The sequence below is a fragment of the Saimiri boliviensis genome, chromosome 10 (genome assembly GCF_048565385.1).
Source record: "Saimiri boliviensis isolate mSaiBol1 chromosome 10, mSaiBol1.pri, whole genome shotgun sequence".
NCBI lineage: Eukaryota > Metazoa > Chordata > Mammalia > Primates > Cebidae > Saimiri > Saimiri boliviensis.
The window spans coordinates 2,184,339-2,201,094 of NC_133458.1; the positions used below are offsets into that span (position 1 = coordinate 2,184,339).

A 16,756-nucleotide genomic window follows, 5' to 3' on the forward strand; every position below is an offset into this window, starting at 1 on the left:
ATTAACTATAAATAGGGCTGTCTTCACATATAATAAGGACTGAATTAATATGTCACTGGAGTCCGCTTTATTTTTTGGCTGCTGAATAAGTTATAAGGTATTCACTATGATACTCTATATGTGGAATGTCACACAGCTCTTTAAAGGAATGTGGTAGCTCTATCTGTACTGATCAGGAACGGTCTCTGATGTGTATTAAGGGGACAGGAGAAGTATAACAATCTGTTTAATATGCTCTAGCTTGCATTTTTTTTCAAAAAGAAGGAAATTTACACACCCATGAGATTACATATGTAGAGAACAGCGTTGACAGGATGTGTAAAAATCCCAAAGTAGAGCGTGAGTATAAGGATTAAAGCATTGAGGCAGACACGATAGCTCACACCTATAATGCTAGCACTTTGGGAGGCCAAGGCAGGTTGATCACTTGAGGTCAGGACACCAGCCCAGCAACACAGTGAAACCCTGTTTCTACAAAAAAAAAACAATACAAAAATTAGTCAGGGATGGTGGCATGAGCCTGTAGTCCCAGGTAGTGGGGAGGCTGAGGCACAAGAATTGCTTGATCTGGGAGGTAGAGGTTGTGGTGAGCCAAGATAGAGCCACTGCACTCCAGCCTGGCGAAAAAGCAAGCCTCCATCTTAAAAAAAAAAAAAAAAAGAACTGGGGGTGTGAGGAGTGAAGTGAAGGTGAAAGGCAAGAAAACTCTAGTATTTTATTTGAATTTTTATATTCCCCCATTTGAATAATTACCCATGTACATGTAATATTTTCTCACTTTTTTTTTACAGTAACAAAGTAATAAAGCAATATGAGAACAAGTTCTAAAAGCAGCTCAATATACTGAGGAATAAGTTCAACACTAAGTGGCAAGGAGGAAAAGGGCAAGTGAGCTACCAGCAAAAAGCACATCTGGATTTTGAAAAATGACTAAACTTTCTACTGATTAACAAGTTTTGGAGCTTACATACTGTCTTATCTTCTCTGAACATTAAATATGGCCACACCTTACAAACGCCTTTTACCAAGATGATTTCCTTTTCGTCTTACCAAGATTATTTTAAATGGGGGGAAAGTGCTTTCTTCACTAAATAAATTTAGTGGTAACAAAGCTTATTCTTTATTTGAAATACCAAAGCATACACAGTTTAAATCAGATTTCATTAAACCCTCAGAATAAAAAAAAAATATATTTTTTTTTGAGATGGAGTTTCGCTCGTTACCCAGACTGGAGTGCAGTGGCATAATCTCGGCTCACCGCAACCTCCACCTCCTGGGTTCAAGCAATTCTCCTGCCTCAGCCTCCTGAGTAGCTGGGACTACAGGTGTGCACCACCACGCCCAGCTAATTTTTGTATTTTTAGTAGAGACGGAGTTTCACCTTGTTGACCAGGATGGTCTCGATCTCTTGACCTCATGATTCACCTGCCTCGGCCTCCCAAAGTGCTGGGATTATAGGCGTGAGCCACCATGCACAGCCCAGAATAAAAATTTTTATGTTCAAAAACTAGAGAGTATGTCAAAGTAAATTTCAAAAGACCACATGCCCAAATTAACTGCTAACCATTTATGGAACAACTGTTAGAATTTTTGTGAATATCATGATTTAAAAACAAACAAATAAATAACCGTGAGGTTTGTTTCATCTATTTGGCTTATCTTCCTTTAACAATTTCCTCAGTTTACATAGAATTAACAACACATCTGTTTCAGGTCAGTATTTTCTGGCTCTCATGCACTAACATAATGCTAGCCATTTTATACACTTCAAAGAATACTGCCTTTGAGGAAATGAAAATGTTAAAACTTAACACTTGTGCACAATGCGTAAGCTACAATTTGTGTGGGGGGGGTTGCTTTTTTAGCAGATCTATATGAAATAAGAGCCTCTATGAAAATATGAGAACCACCAATTTCACATATGCAAAACATCCTTAAAGATGCAGCATAAGTAACTAAAATCCTATTTATAAGGTGGAATGTACAACATGATGCAAATTCAAAATACTTTTTTTTTTTTTTTTTCCTGAGACAGAGTTTCGCTCTGTCACCCAGGCTGGAGTGCAATGGTATGATCTCTGCTCACAGTAGCTGGAATTACAGGCACCACCACGTCTGGCTAATTTTTTGTACTTTTAGTGGAGATGGGGTTTCACCACGTTGGTCGGACTGGTCTCGAACTGCTGACCTCCTGATCCTCCTGCCTTGGTCTCCCGAAGTGCTGGGATTACAGGCGTGAGCCACAGCACCCAATTCAAAACAAAATCTTAAAAATGCTAGGAGAATTTTGACCATTTACCATCACAAAGATGGGAAAAAACTGACTAGGCTTTAACAGTATTTCCTTTCTGAGGGATGAAAAGGGTTCCAAATACGTAGTTATTAAATACATTTCAGTATGCCCCACATTTCCCAGTATAAATATTATTTTATAATTGTAAAAGCTCATTTTAAAAAATAAAGTCTAACTGACTATAACCAACAGATTTCTTTGTTCCTTCTCCACTCTCTCTGCTTCACTTACTAGAGAAAAAATAAAGTATCCAATGTAAAATGCGATAATTTAAATGTCACAATGGCTGTGCTGGTGGCTCACGCCTGTAATCCAAGCACTGTGGAGGCCAAGGCGGGCAGATCACCTGAGATCAGGAGTTCAAGACCAGCCTGACCAACATAATGAAACCCTCTCTTAAAAAAAAAAAAAGAAAAAAGAAATGCCACAACATATACCAAGAAACTTTTTAACCTCAGAATTGTGTCATAAATATGGCACTATTTTAATAGCAAACTCTGAAGACAATTTATATGTATCCACTGATAGGAAAGTGGTGTCAGATACAGTGAACCCCAAGTTTCTCTTCAAAGAATCACTATGTCAGTAAGTTCAGCTCTCTTATTCTTTAATTCTCTGTTTTAAAGTTTAACTTCCTTGTAATTCCAGTAACAACCTTCTCCACTGGTTCTAATCAGCAGTTCACATCCTTTCCCTAGCCTCCCAGCTCCGTCCTGACTCATCCTGGTCACCTGCTCCAGTCACCTGCTCTGGTCACCTTCTCTGACCTAGATCACCCCTGGCTACCTGCTGTGACCTGCCTGTAACCATCCTTCCTGCCAAACCACCCACCCTGCCACTCCAGCTTGTACCCCTGCTCTCTTTAAAATCGCCAATTGGGATTAGCCTAGCTTGTGTCTAACCCTAGCCAACAGGGGGACGACACAGCAGCAGGGGTGACCCTCATCAGGCATAAGTACTCCTCTTCCTCCCTTGTCCAAATGTGCACTCACCATTGTTCTATTTATAAGCCACACCCTTCCATAGAGGTAAACTGCCTTAATGAGGAAATTTATACTCAAGTGCTACTTCTGTGGCATCGAAAATTCAACTTTTAAACAGTGGTTATATTAAATATAAGCTTTGCGATATTATATACCATAAAAAATAACAAATATAAAGATGCTGATATGGAATCAAAATGAGAGGGGAAGTATGTTTATGTTTCGACACATTCTGAAAGGATCCTGAGAAAATGATAATAGTGGGAAGTTAGGGGGTTCAGTGAGAAGATTATTTCATGGATGCTCTTTAGAAGGTCTGACCTTTAAACTTTTTTTTTTTGGTTTTTTTTTTTTAAATAGAAAAAGTTAACTTCTTTTATTATTATTTTGAGACAGGACCTCTCTCTGTCACCCATGCTGGAGTGCAGTGGCACAGTCTTGGCTCACTGCAACCTCTGTTCCCCTCCCCCGCCCCTGCCCTTAAGCAATCCTCCCACCTCTCAGGCTCCCAAGTAGCTGGGACCACAAGGTGCACACCACCTTGTGGTCTTTTTTTGGTATTTTTCGTACAGACGGGATCTCGTCATGTTGCCCAGGCTGATCTGGAACTCCTGGGCTCAAGGCATCTGCCCACCTCAGCCTCCCAGAATGCTCTGAGGAAAGTTAACTTTTTTAAAAGGCCACCGACTGCAGAGTAGAAACATAATCATTCTTAGAGCAAGGAAGATTTGTAATAATCTAGTCAGACTTTCTAATTATCAAGAACGGTGACTTTCTGGTCCGGTGTGGTGGCTTACATCTGCAATCCCAACACTGTGGGAAACCAAGGTGGAAGGATGAACTGAGCTCAGGAGTTTGAGATCAGCCTGGGCAACATCATGAGATCTTGTCTCTGTTAAAAATAAAAAATTAAAAAGAGAATTATGATTTTCTCATTACATGATATAAGAGAAGCCCAGAAAAGATGAACAGCTAAGTCACAGAGAGTGAGTTCCAGAGTCAGCCATTTTTTCTTTAAGTTCCCAATACACTTTCTATGATTTCATCTTTTGCAGTAAAGGGGTTTCACAGTAGAAAGATGTGACGTGAGCCATACCAACTACCAACAAACTGGGGTCTACTAACCCATCTTTGAAAGAGTATTTTACAAATTAAGCGATTTTTTTGGTTTGTTTATTTTACTTTGTTTTGTTTTTGAGAGGAAGTCTCACTCTTCATCCAGGCTGCAGTGAAGTAATATGATCTCAGCTCACTGCAACCTCCGCCCCACAAGGTTAAAGTGATTCTCCTGCCTCAGCCTCCTGAGTAGCTGGGATTACAGGTGCCCGCCACCACGCCTGGCTAATTTTATTATTTTTAGTAGAGACAGGGTTTCACCATGTTGGCCGTGCTGGTCTTGAACTCCTGACCTCAGGTGATCCACCCACCTCGGCCTTCCAAAGTGCTAGGATTATAGGCATGAGCAGCCACAGGCAAAAAAAATTACGTTAAAGCTGCATTGTAAAAAAAAAAAATTAGTTCCAAAAGACTGCTGAAGCCACCTTCTCAGTGCCTGCAGACAGGGTCGCGTACAAGTAAAGCAGGAGACAGAAGCAAGACATGCAGGCAAGACAACGTGCCCAGAAACGAGGGAGAGGCCGCGCGGCATCCGGTAAACCACGGGGCGGTGTTGGGGTTCTGCTGAATTATCTGGACTCTGAGCCTTGACTTCTTCCTCCACAGGACACTAACACCTCTGCCTCACAGACAGAAGTCAAGACCAATGAGAGCATACCAGAAAGTGCCCTGCCAGAGAACCAACAATGAGTACTGCAGAGATCTAAATGTGACCAATAAGGAGAGAAACAGAAACATCTTCAAAGGATAATGCCCTCTGCAGGTGTGGTGGCTCACACCTGTAATCCCAGCACTCTGGGAAGCTGGATCTGGTGGATCACCTGAGGTCGGGAGTTGGAGACCAGCCCTGCCAACATGGTAAAACCCTGTCTCTACTAAAAGTACAAAAATTAGCCACGTGTGGTGGTGTGCACTTATAATCCCAGCTACTCGCGGGGCTGAGAAGGGAGAATCAATTGAACCTGGGAAGTGAAGGCTGCCATAAACCAAGGTCGAACCAGTGCACTCTGGTATGGGAGACAGGGCCCGACCTAGTAGGAGGGGAGGGGAAGGGAGGGAGGGGAGGGGAAGGAGATAGAGGAGGGGGGAGAGGGGAGGGAGGAGAGAGGGGAGGATGGGGGGCGGGGAGGGGAACGGAGGGGAGGAAGGATGGACAGACCCTCTGAAGCTCAACGCAACTTAAGTCTCTACAATCAAACAAAGATGCCAACATCACCTTTAATTGCTTAGACTAGGAAACAGAAATCAATACTATTTTCCTAGGGAACAAAGTATCAAAAGCCTTAATAAAATGTACATACCCTGACCAAGCAATTCAACTTCCGCAATTTTTCCTAAAAAATGATTATAAATTCTTGGCCAACACACATTGTTTCACAATAAAAGAGAAACAAACTAAATGTCTAAAACTAAAAAACAAACATGTATAGCTCATACAAAGTTCATACCAAGAACACGTATACTAGTTTTAAAAAATAAAAGTTTGATGTTAGACAACAAAACAACTGGCCAGGCATGGTAGCTCATGCCTGTAAATCCCAGCACGATGAGGCCAAGACAGGGGAACTGCCTGACCCCAGGAATTTAACACCAGCCTGGGCAACAAATCAACATTCCATCTCTACAAATAATAAAAAAGTAGCTGGGTTGCAGCTTCTCGGGAGGCTGAGGCAGGGGGATCACTTGTGCCCAGGAGTTTGCGGTTACGGTGAGCTCAGAAGGAACCACTGCACTCCAACTTGGGTGACAAGAGTAAGATTCTATCTCGAAAAAGAAGAAAGACACAAGAGAGGGAGAGAAAGAAAAGAAAAAAACAATTCAGCCCTCAACTTTGCCATAACCAAGAGCACAAATGTGTTATGGTCAATCCATAGGACAGACTCATGGCTATGGTGTATCACGTACAGACGCTCTGCCAACAAGCCCTACTTTCTGACACATTGCTTTGCTCATTTCCCTTGTATAAACCTGTTGTCTGATGATGCTTCCATCCACACGAATCTCCTGCATGTTCCTCATTCTCTGCTTTTTTTTTTTTTTTTTTTTTTTTGAGATGGAGTCACCCGAGCTGGAGTGCAGTGGCGCGATCCTGGCTCATTGCAACCTCTGCCAACAGGGTTCAAGTAATTCTCCTGCCTCAGCCTCCTGAGTAGCTGGGACTGCAGGCACAAGCCACCCTGCCCCACTAATGTTTGTATTTTTAGTGGAGATGGGGTTTCTCCATGTTAGACAGGCTTGTCTCAAATTCCTGACCTCAGGGGATCCACCCACCTCGGCCTCCCAAAGTGCTTGGATCACAGGTGTGAGCTACAATGCCTGGCCCATTCTCTGTTTTTAATGTAAATACTGTGGTCCTTTAGTTCTGCACTGAACACACAGGCAGAAAACGTCCCCTGCTGCCGTCCTCTCATCTCACAAGTTCAATGACCACTGATGCACTCCCAACGTCCATCCAAGCTCCAGACCAGCAGGCGGTACGCCTGCCACCACGCCACCACGCCGAAGGTGATGGGCTATGGAAAGCATGGTGGCATTTGGCAGCTGAGACAGGAGAACAGGGGCATGCAGAAAGCAGCTGCGTGAAAGGCAGTTTAAAACAAGGGTCACAGTCAAAAAATAAGATGCCCAAGTTCCAGATTCCTAGGGGCCTACATTCTACAATAGGGGAACAAAAGAAAAGTCACAGAGGGAAACTCCTTACAGCTTTGCAAGAACTTCTTCTGAGGCTGTTCTATGGTCTTATGAGACCATCTACAGCCTGGGAGACAGTGAGAACCTTTCTCTTAAAGAGGTTAAAAAAAAAAAAAAAAAAAAAACTAATTTGATCTTAGAAAATATTTTGACTTTATTTGATACCAAATCTGTAAGAAAAAGTTTTTATGTTCCACTGCAATGTATATGGAGCATTATACCATCACATGCATTACACGCCTGCTTTTTAAAACAAAATAGCACAAAACCTTTTAAGTGAAAATATTCTAGGTAAGCCCTTCAATTAAACAACAGAGGGCAGTTTTACAAAGCTAAGCAATCAAGTTCTTATAATCTTAACAGTCTAGACCTATCAAAGGGGAAGAATTAAAACTATAGCAATTGAGGCTGGGCAGGGTGCCTCACACCTATAATCCCAGCCCTTTGGGAGGCTGAGGTGGGCAGATCATTTGAGGTCAGGAGTTCAAGGCCAGCATGGCCAACATGGCGAAACCCTATCTCTACTAAAAATACAAAAAAAAAAAAATTCGTCAGGCGTGGTGGTGGGCATCTGTAATCCCAGCCTCTTGGGAGGCTGAGACAGGACAATCCAGAAGACGAAAGTGGCAGTGAGGTCGCACCACCGTACTCCAGGCACTCCAGCCTACTAGGCAACAGCAGGGATCTCTGTCTCAAAACAAACAACAACAACAACAACAACAGCAGCAGTAAAACTACAGTAATTGGTTTCGGTAGGCCCTAGAGTATTCTCATTGTGTAAGGTCAATATCACCCAATACCAAAACCAGACAAAAGACATCACCAAAAAAACCATAAACTGATGCCCCTTATCAAAAGAGATGCAAAAATCCTGAACAAAACATTAACAACCTCAATCTAACAATGTATACAAAGGATTATGCATCACAATCAAGTGGGATTTATCCCAGATATGCAAGACAGGTTCAATATTCTGAAATGACTTTCTAAGATGATCCATCATATCCACAGACTGCAGAAAGAAAACCACATAACAGTAACAGGCGCAGAAAAAGCATCTGATAAAACCCAACACTCACTGATGATAGAAGAAAGAAAGAAAGAAAAGAAAGATCTCTGCAAACCAGGAATAGAGGAGAATTTCCCCAATGTGATAAAGAACAAAAAACCCAGCATACTTAATGATGAGAAACTCAAAGCTTTCCCACTAAGATCAAGAACAAGGCAAGTCCTCACCGCTACTTCTGAACTATAATCCTAGCTAATGCAGTAAGACAAGAAAATAAAACGCACTGCTTTCTGATGGTCTTAGGAAAAAAAGCCATACAGATCAGGAAGGAAGAAATAAAACAGTCTTTGGTTGCAAATAAAATGCTTATCTGTGCGGAAAATTCCAAATATCAACCAAAAAAACCCCTCCTGAAACTAAGAAGTGACTATTACAAGATTTCAGGACACAGGGTTAATACACGAAAGTCAACTGCTTCTCTACAAATAAGCAATGAACTGGAATTTGAAACTGAAACACAATACCATTCACATTAGCACCCCCCAAAAATACTTAGGTATAAACCTAACAAAAAATGTATAAAGTCTATATGTGGAAAATTACATAACTGACGAAAGAACTAAAAGAACTAAACAAATTAAGCGATATTCCATATTCATGGACAGGAAGGCTCAACACTCTCAAGATTTTAGTTCTTCCCCACTTGATCTACCGATTCAATGCAATCCCACTAAAAATCCCAACAGGTCTTTTTTTTTTTTTGGTGAATATCAACAAAGTGACTCTTACGGAGAGACAACATACCCAGAATAGTCAATACAACACTAAAGAAGAAAGTCGAAGGACTGACTGTACCAGACTTCAAGGCTTAACTATGGTCAGGTGCAGTGACTCACACCTGTAATCCCAGCACTTTGGGAGGCCGAGGCAGGCGGATCACTTGAGGTCAGGAGCTCAAGACCAGCCTGGCCAACGTGGTGAAATCCTGTTTCTACGAAAAACAGAAAAATTAGCCAAGTGTGGTGGCACATGCATGTAATCTCAGCTCCTCAGGATGCTGAGGTAGAAGAATCACCTGAACCCAGAAGGCGGAGGTCACAGTGAGCCGAGATCATGCCAGTAGCCACTGCACACCAGGGGCAACAAGAGACTCGGTCTCAAAAAAAAGTTACTACGATATATACATAGTAAGTAGTATAGTTTACTATAAACCTACAGTAATCAACATGGTATGGTACTGATAAAAAAGAGATACACATCAATGGAGGAGAGAGTAGAGCCATAACAGAGCTTAGAAATAGATCCATAAGCCAGGCGCGGTGGCTCAAGCCTGTAATCCCAGCACTTTGGGAGGCCGAGGCGGGTGGATCACGAGGTCAAGAGATCGAGACCATCCTGGTCAACATGCTGAAACCCCGTCTCTACTAAAAATACAAAAAATTAGCTGGGCATGGTGGCGCGTGCCTGTAATCCCAGCTACTCAGGAGGCTGAGGCAGGAGAATTGCCTGAACCCAGGAGGCGGAGGTAGCGGTGAGCCGAGATCGCGGCATTGCACTCCAGCCTGGGTAACGAGAGCGAAACTCTGTCTCAAAAAGAAAAAGAAATAGATCCATAAAAATATAGCCAACTCATCTTTGACAAAGGAGCAAAGGCATTCCATGGAGTGAGGATGTCTTTTCAGAAGACATTGTGCTAACTGGACATCCAGAAACAAAAAAAATTTAAAAATCTAGACACAGATTTTATACTCTAAATTAACTCAAAATACATCAGACCTAAATGTAAAACACAGGATTATAAAATTACTAGAACACACAAGAAAATCTAGTTTACCTTGGGTTTGGTAACAACTTTTAGATAAAACACCAGACGCATGATCCATGAAAAACAACTCTGCTAAGCTGGACTTCATTAAAATTCAATAGTTATCAAATGTCACAAATGTACCACACAGATACAAGATGTAAATAACAAAGGAAACAGCATGCAGGGGAGAGGTGGTTTTGAGGACTCTATAGTTTCCTTTTAATTTTTCTGTAAACCTTAAACTACTCTTTAAAAAATTAGCCTATTAATTGATAAAAAACAAAGTAAAAAGAAATAAGCTGTCAAGCCATGAAAAGACACGGAGGAACCTTAAATGCGTATTACTAAGTGATAGAAGTCAATCTGAAAAGATTACATAGGGTATGATTCCAACTATACGACATTCTAAAAAAGGCTAGAGTAGAAACAGTAAAAAGATCAGTGGTTGCCAGGTGTTGTGGGGACGGGAGGGATGGGTGAACATGCACAACACTGAGGATTTATTTTCTCTCTCTTTTTTTTGGAGACAAGTCTCTTGTCACCCAGGCTGGAGTGCAGCAGTGCAATGTCAGCTGACTGCAACTTCCGCCTCCAAGGTTCAAGTAATTCTCCTGCCTCAGCCTCCCAAATAGCTGGGATTACAGGCACCTGCCACCACACCTGGCTAATTTTTGTATTTTTAGTAGAGACAGAGTTTTACCATGTTGGCCAGGCTGGTTTCGAACTCCTGACCTTAGGTGATCAGCCCACCTCGGCCTCCCAAAGTGCTGGGATTACAGGCATGAGTCACCATGCCCAGCCTCTTTTTCCCCCTTTTTTTTTTTTTTTTTTTTTTGAGACAGAGTCTTACTCTGTTGCCCAGGCTGGAGTGCAGTGGCACCATACAGGCTCACTGCAACCTCCACCTCCCAGCTTACTCAAGCAATTCTCCTGCCTCATCCTCCTGAGTAGCTGGGATTACAGGACAGCACCACCACGCCCAGCTCATTGTCAGTATTTTTAGTAGAGGTGGGGTTTCACCCTGCTGGCCAAGCTGGTCTCAAACTCCTGACCTTCCTCCAGTGATCCACCCGCCTCATCCTCCTAAAATGCTGGGATTACAGGTGTGAACCACTGTGCCTGGCCAGCACTGAGGATTTCTACGACAATGAAACTATTCTATATAATGCTGTAAGGGTAGATACATGCCATCATACATTTGTCAAAACCCAGACAATGCACAACACACAGTGTGAACCCAAATATACGCTATGGACTTGAGTTAATAACTTATCAATATTGGTTTATCAATTGTAACCAATGATCCACATTAATGCCAGATGCTAATAACAGAGAAAAGTGAGGTGAGGGAGATGAGGCAGATGGAAGCCCTACCCTTTCCTTGAAAACCTGAAACTGCTCTAAAATATAAAGTCTGTCTATAAAAAAAAAAAAAAAAAGCACCAAACATTAAAGTGATCTTAATTCTACTCCCACTATTATCAGATCTACAAAAACTCACAAAGTTTCAGTTCCTCCAATCTGCAAACTTTTCTATATCCATACTGACCTCTATTTTAAGTCTCAAAATATTTCTAATTGACTGCTCACTGAGTTCTGTCCACTCTCCTGTATTCTCAAAGACTCTGAGAGCTAAACCACTCCTGTCTTCCCTACATTTTTAACCGCTTCCTTCCCACTCTATAAACTTAAGCTTCCCCTATGCCCTCAAAACAAAACAAAACAAAAAAAAAACCACCTCTTCCTGAGACCCTGAATTTCCCTGTATCATCCATCTTCTTCTGGTCCTTTTCAAAGAAGGTCTACCCTGTCCCCTCCCCACTGCCCCTGCCTTTCTTTATTAAGAGATGGGGTCATGCTGCGTGGCCTAGGCTGGAGTGCTGTGGCATGACCACAGCTCAGGACAGCCTTAACTCCTGGGTTCCAACGATCCTCCCGCCTCAGCTTTCGTTGCAGTGCATTATGGGAGAGTGCCACAGCATCCGGCCTTGGTCTGCTGTATTCCTGACTTCCCATTCACTCTTCAATGTGCTATGCTCTTGACTTCCAGCTCTGACTACCCTACAGAATGCCCTCTTCTTCCCAGCTCCCCAGTCAGTGGGCTTGCTGCGTCTCTGCAGCACCCAGCACTGCCAGTCACTCCCCCCTCCTTGAGATTTACTCCCTGGACACTACCCTCCTCCACTCTCAGTAAGACCCCCAACCCCCACACACAGTAAATGCTGCATACCTCACAAATCCCGCCCTGTCCCAAACTCCATGCCCTCTGAGAGAACTGTGTTCTAGGCCCCAGTCTGCTAATAACCTCCAAATCTGCATCTCTAGCTCAGATTGCTTCCTGTGTACATCCCACAGGAACCTAGGCATTCCTTCAACCACCACTCCCCGCTTCTTGAAGAATCTATGCCAGCCCTCAGGCGCAGCGAGATTGCTCCATTTGAATCAAGCCTCCAAGCCCTCCTCAGACTGAGCTCATCAGGTGGAAACGCAACCCAGGCCAATCAGACCTTCCTGAAAAGTGGTAATTATGATCTAACTTTCTTGATACATAAGCTAGGAATCCCTGTGTGTGAAATGGAGAAAGCCAGTGTGCAGAGCCAGGGATGAAGGAGACAGAAAGGAGCGCACACAGCTCCAGGAGAAAGACAAGTGACTCCTGCGGTGTGACACCTGCTACCTGGTTGTTTCTGCCCTTTCTATTCCGTGAGAGGCAGCTTATCCTTTGTTTCTGTTTCTTTTTGTTTTGCCTACTAAGCCAGTTTTAGCCAATTTTCATACTTAGAATCAAATGACCCCAAGATATTCTTCTATACGCTACCACCAGTTAAACTGTATCATGCTACAGTATGTACCCTGATGTCATTAATATTTAAAGGTAAAAATCAGTGGGACTTTAAAAAAATAATTTCAACTTTTACTTTAGATTCAGGGGGTACCTATGCAAGTTTGTTACACGGATGTTCTGCATGGCGCCGAGGTTTGGGGTATGAAGGATCCGTCACCTAGATAGGGAGCACAGTACCCAAAAGGTAGATTTTTAGCCCTTGTCCCTGTCCCTCTTTTCCCCTCTAGCAGCGTCCCCAGTGTCTACTGTCCCCATCTTTATGTCCATGTGTAATCAATGTTTACCTCCCTGGAGTGACTCTGAATTAATGGAATCCAATACACATTTACTCCGCACATGCCCTTCCACGCACCTGGAATGCCTTCCTGTCTTTCATCCATCCTCATTCTACCCATCTTTTAGGACTAAGCTCCAACCAACTCCACTTTTTCTGAATCAGCCCAGGGGAAATTTAGAATGTAGCAATTACTCTCAACTGTTATTTAATTTTTAATTGCTGAAGTCTTATCTCCCCACCAAGACTGTACACTTCTTCAAGCCAGACTTTTCGTACACAGAGCGACACAAATAATAAACACTAAAAGTATTTGATATGAAAAAACAAGAAGATCTATCATTCAAAAGGTGGTAACTACTCCATTTCCCACTAAGCTCCAGAAAGGGAAGACTTCAAAAAATAATTTAAGACATATGAAAAAGATCATAACTTTTCATTTTTCCAACAAAGGGAGGGACTTCTGTGGCAGCCAAAGAAAATTCAGGAAAGCAAGCAGCATGTAGGTGCTCGCCATAGCTGTCGGTAAACAAAATTAAAACCACAAAGAAACTAGTCTCACTAAAATTCAAGGATGTGCAATATCAAGTGTTGGTTAAGGGTGCAGAAACCTGGACATCTTCAGATGCTACGGGCATGCTTCACGGGTAAACTGTGGCCGTGGTGTGCACGACAGATGAACACACACACAACCTAGGACCCAGCATAAGAGCATTACGTGGACCGAAAGGAACACACAGCAAATGCCCGTTAAAAAAAAAAAAAAACAAACACAGAATAAACCACGGTGCGTTCACACAAAGGGCAGTGCCTTGCACCGAGGTGGAGCCCATCCACCTTAGACAGAAGCCAAGCCAGAGAAGCCAGGCACAAAGAACAAGCGGCCAGTGGCTCCATGTCCCTGAGTTCAACAGGTAAAGATAATCTACAGTGACAGAGGTCAGAAGGGCAGTCACCTTCATGGGAGAGGAACATAGGCAAACATGGCATAATGGACCACAGACCACATATAGACTGTGGTTCCGTAAGATTATAATTTGTATTTTTACTGGACCTACGTTTGGATGCACAAATATTCACCATTGTGTTAAGAGTTGCCTACCGTATTCAGTACAGAAACACACTGTTCAGGTGCGTAGCGTGTCAAGCAGCTAGGTGCGTAGTGGGCGACACCAGCTAGGGTTGTGTTAAGTGCACTCTAGGATGGTCCCACAACACCCAAAAGGCCTAGTGACAGTGTCTCCCTCTTTGAGTGACACACGACTGGGTGTGAGTGCAGGGGAGCCTCTGGAATGCCTGGAAGGGTCTTCCTTTGATGTGCGGTGTCCCATCTACAGGAGCGCGCCCATACACCCAAATCCTTCAAGCTGAACACACAGCTGGCTCCCCATCCAGATTCCCTTACCAGGCCAGAGCACCCATGCCCCAGCTGCTGCCAGTTCCTACTAAAGGCTCTCTACTGCCACTCTTTCCCAGAAGTATGGCCCTGGACTCAGGTTAGCAGTGCGACACTCCCACCCTCATCCTCGGGGCAGCCTGCAGCCCCGAGTCCCTCTGCCTCAATAAGGGACAACTATGGCATGTTGCTGGTGAGATGAGGCTAAAGCTAGCCTGCAGCTGAGAAGATGCCTTTTCCTGCCCTGCCCAGCCTCCTTATCCCCTTCCTCAATTTCACTTGCACAAAGCTCTCCAAAGCCTCTTCTAGAGGACAGGCCACAGCATAACACTTAATGTTTGTGAATCTGACTGCATCTTAAGTTATACCTCAATAAAAAGTTTTTTGTTTTCCCTCGAGATTCTGATCAACAGATAGGAATCTCACTCCCTTAGAGAAGAGATGCACTGCTTGGTGAAAAAGGACCAACATCCATGCCCTGTGGGGTGTTCCTGCCTGCAGCAGAGGCCACTGCCCTGTGTAAATGGTGTGGAGTCTCAGGTGGTCTGCCGCTTGCTTGCTGTGTGTTTGTGCACTCATTGAAACGCTCTGCAGCTCACCTTCCAAACTTGTAAGCTAGGGCATTTGGCCCTGAGATTATCTGAAGTCTCTCCTAACTGTAGAAATCCTTTGCTCTCATAAGGAATTTTCATTAACATGGAAGCCCCTAAGCGCCACCACGCCCACCCTGTGACTGCAGTTACTTCGTTCTGGAGCACAAGTGACCTCCCACCAATCACCATCACACAAACCTCAAAGCTTAAGAATTATCAGCACGCTTCTCTCCCAACTCCCTGTTCAGGTTCCGTCGTACCCCCAGTAACTAGCATACACAGCTCCGCAGCACAATTCTAAAAGCACGTTCCTCCTCAGCCTGCCAGCACCCGCTCAGCGTTGCGTGCCTAGCTGGTAGTTGTGATATACAGAATATACTGACAGACAAGAACAACTAGATCAAGTCTTTTAAAGAACATTTCAGAAATGATGGGAAGAGGTGCAAAGAGAGGCGCAGGAGCAGGCCACAGTGTTCAAGGATGTCGTGGTTCCATGAACCAACAGATGCCGGTCACCAGGAACAGACAGCTGGAAATTTTACACTAGCAACAACACAGGCGTCACGGTTTGCCGACCCTGATCCTAAACAATTTCCATGTGAACAACTTATGACTGATCACAACAGCTACAGGTCGGGAGTCTCTCCACAGTTTCTGCGAGGCTGGAAAAGAATCATTGCCCCGGTCTTGGTTTCAAACACGTGGTTATTCACTGGGCGTTCTGCCTCCAGAGATGATCGATTATCACCAAGTGCGTGCCGTTCACCTTCTACAACAGAAAACGCCCTTCAGGTGGCATTCGAGACGCAGCCACTCCCTGATGCCGGGCGGGAGCGAGCAAGCAGGGAAAGCGCATTTCTGGAAGGAAACACCCAGAAAGGGTAAGTTCACCTTGGGGAGCACCAGGCGCGCCAGGGTTCAGCCGCCGCCTCCGCGGAAGGGCAGCCCCCGCCAGCGCGCCCGGGTCCCGAAGCGCAGCGGGCAGGCAGGGCTCCCACGGGCGGGGAGGCCCCGAGTCCGGCCCCGAGTCCCGGAGAGCTGACGCCCCGAGGCCCGACCCGGGAGGCCCCGAGCCCCGGCCCGAGCCCCGGCCGCGCAGGCCACAGCCGCGGGCGCCGCGCCAGCCCAGCCCTCACCTTCCGGCTCGCGCCGCCGAGGGACACCTTGGGCCGCGTCTTGAAGTCGCCTTCGAAGCTGAACATCCTGGCCGCCTAGCCCATGTGCGGGCGGCGCCGCCGCGGGAGCAGCCGGGCGGGCGGGGCGCGGCGCGGGCTGGGAGGCTCTCGGCGCCCGCCCGCCCGGCCCGGGGCAGGGAGGACGCGGCGGCCGGGAGGCGACCCGAGCCCGCCCCCGGGCGGGACCCTCCCAGCCCTGCCCTGCGGCGGGAGGGGCGGCGACACTGGAGGGGCGGCCCTGCGTCGCCCGCCCCTCATCCACGCCGGCCACTGCTCCGGCCGCGGCAGAGGCGCCCAGCGGGCCGCGGACCCGGCGCTCGCACCCGGAGCTGCCGCCTCGGGAGGGAAGATGGCGGCCAGCCGTCGCTGCGTCCTCGGCCCCGCGGACGCGCGCGCCCCCGCCATCGACGGCGCGGCGCTCTTCCCGGCGGCTCCGCCAGCGTGCGCGCCCCCGCCATCGACGGCGCGGCGCTCTTCCCGGCGGCTCCGCCAGCGTGCGCGGCCCCGCAAGGCGCGCTGGAGCGTGGGGAGGAGCGCGGCGGCCCGGGCGGGGCCTGGTGCGTGCGGAGGGCGC

The 16,756-nt window shown here is 45.6% G+C and overlaps 1 protein-coding gene across 1 annotated transcript in view; it reads right to left on the reverse strand.

Annotated features, from left to right (window-relative positions):
• Positions 1 to 16,554, reverse strand: part of UBE3C (ubiquitin protein ligase E3C) — a 128,076-nt gene extending 111,522 nt beyond the window's left edge. The window contains exon 1 of the mRNA XM_039472736.2: positions 16,144 to 16,554. Coding sequence (XP_039328670.1) covers positions 16,144 to 16,209 — 66 coding nt within the window. The 5' untranslated portion in view covers positions 16,210 to 16,554. The remainder of the gene's footprint in view (positions 1 to 16,143) is intronic.
• Positions 16,555 to 16,756: the final 202 nt, after the last annotated feature.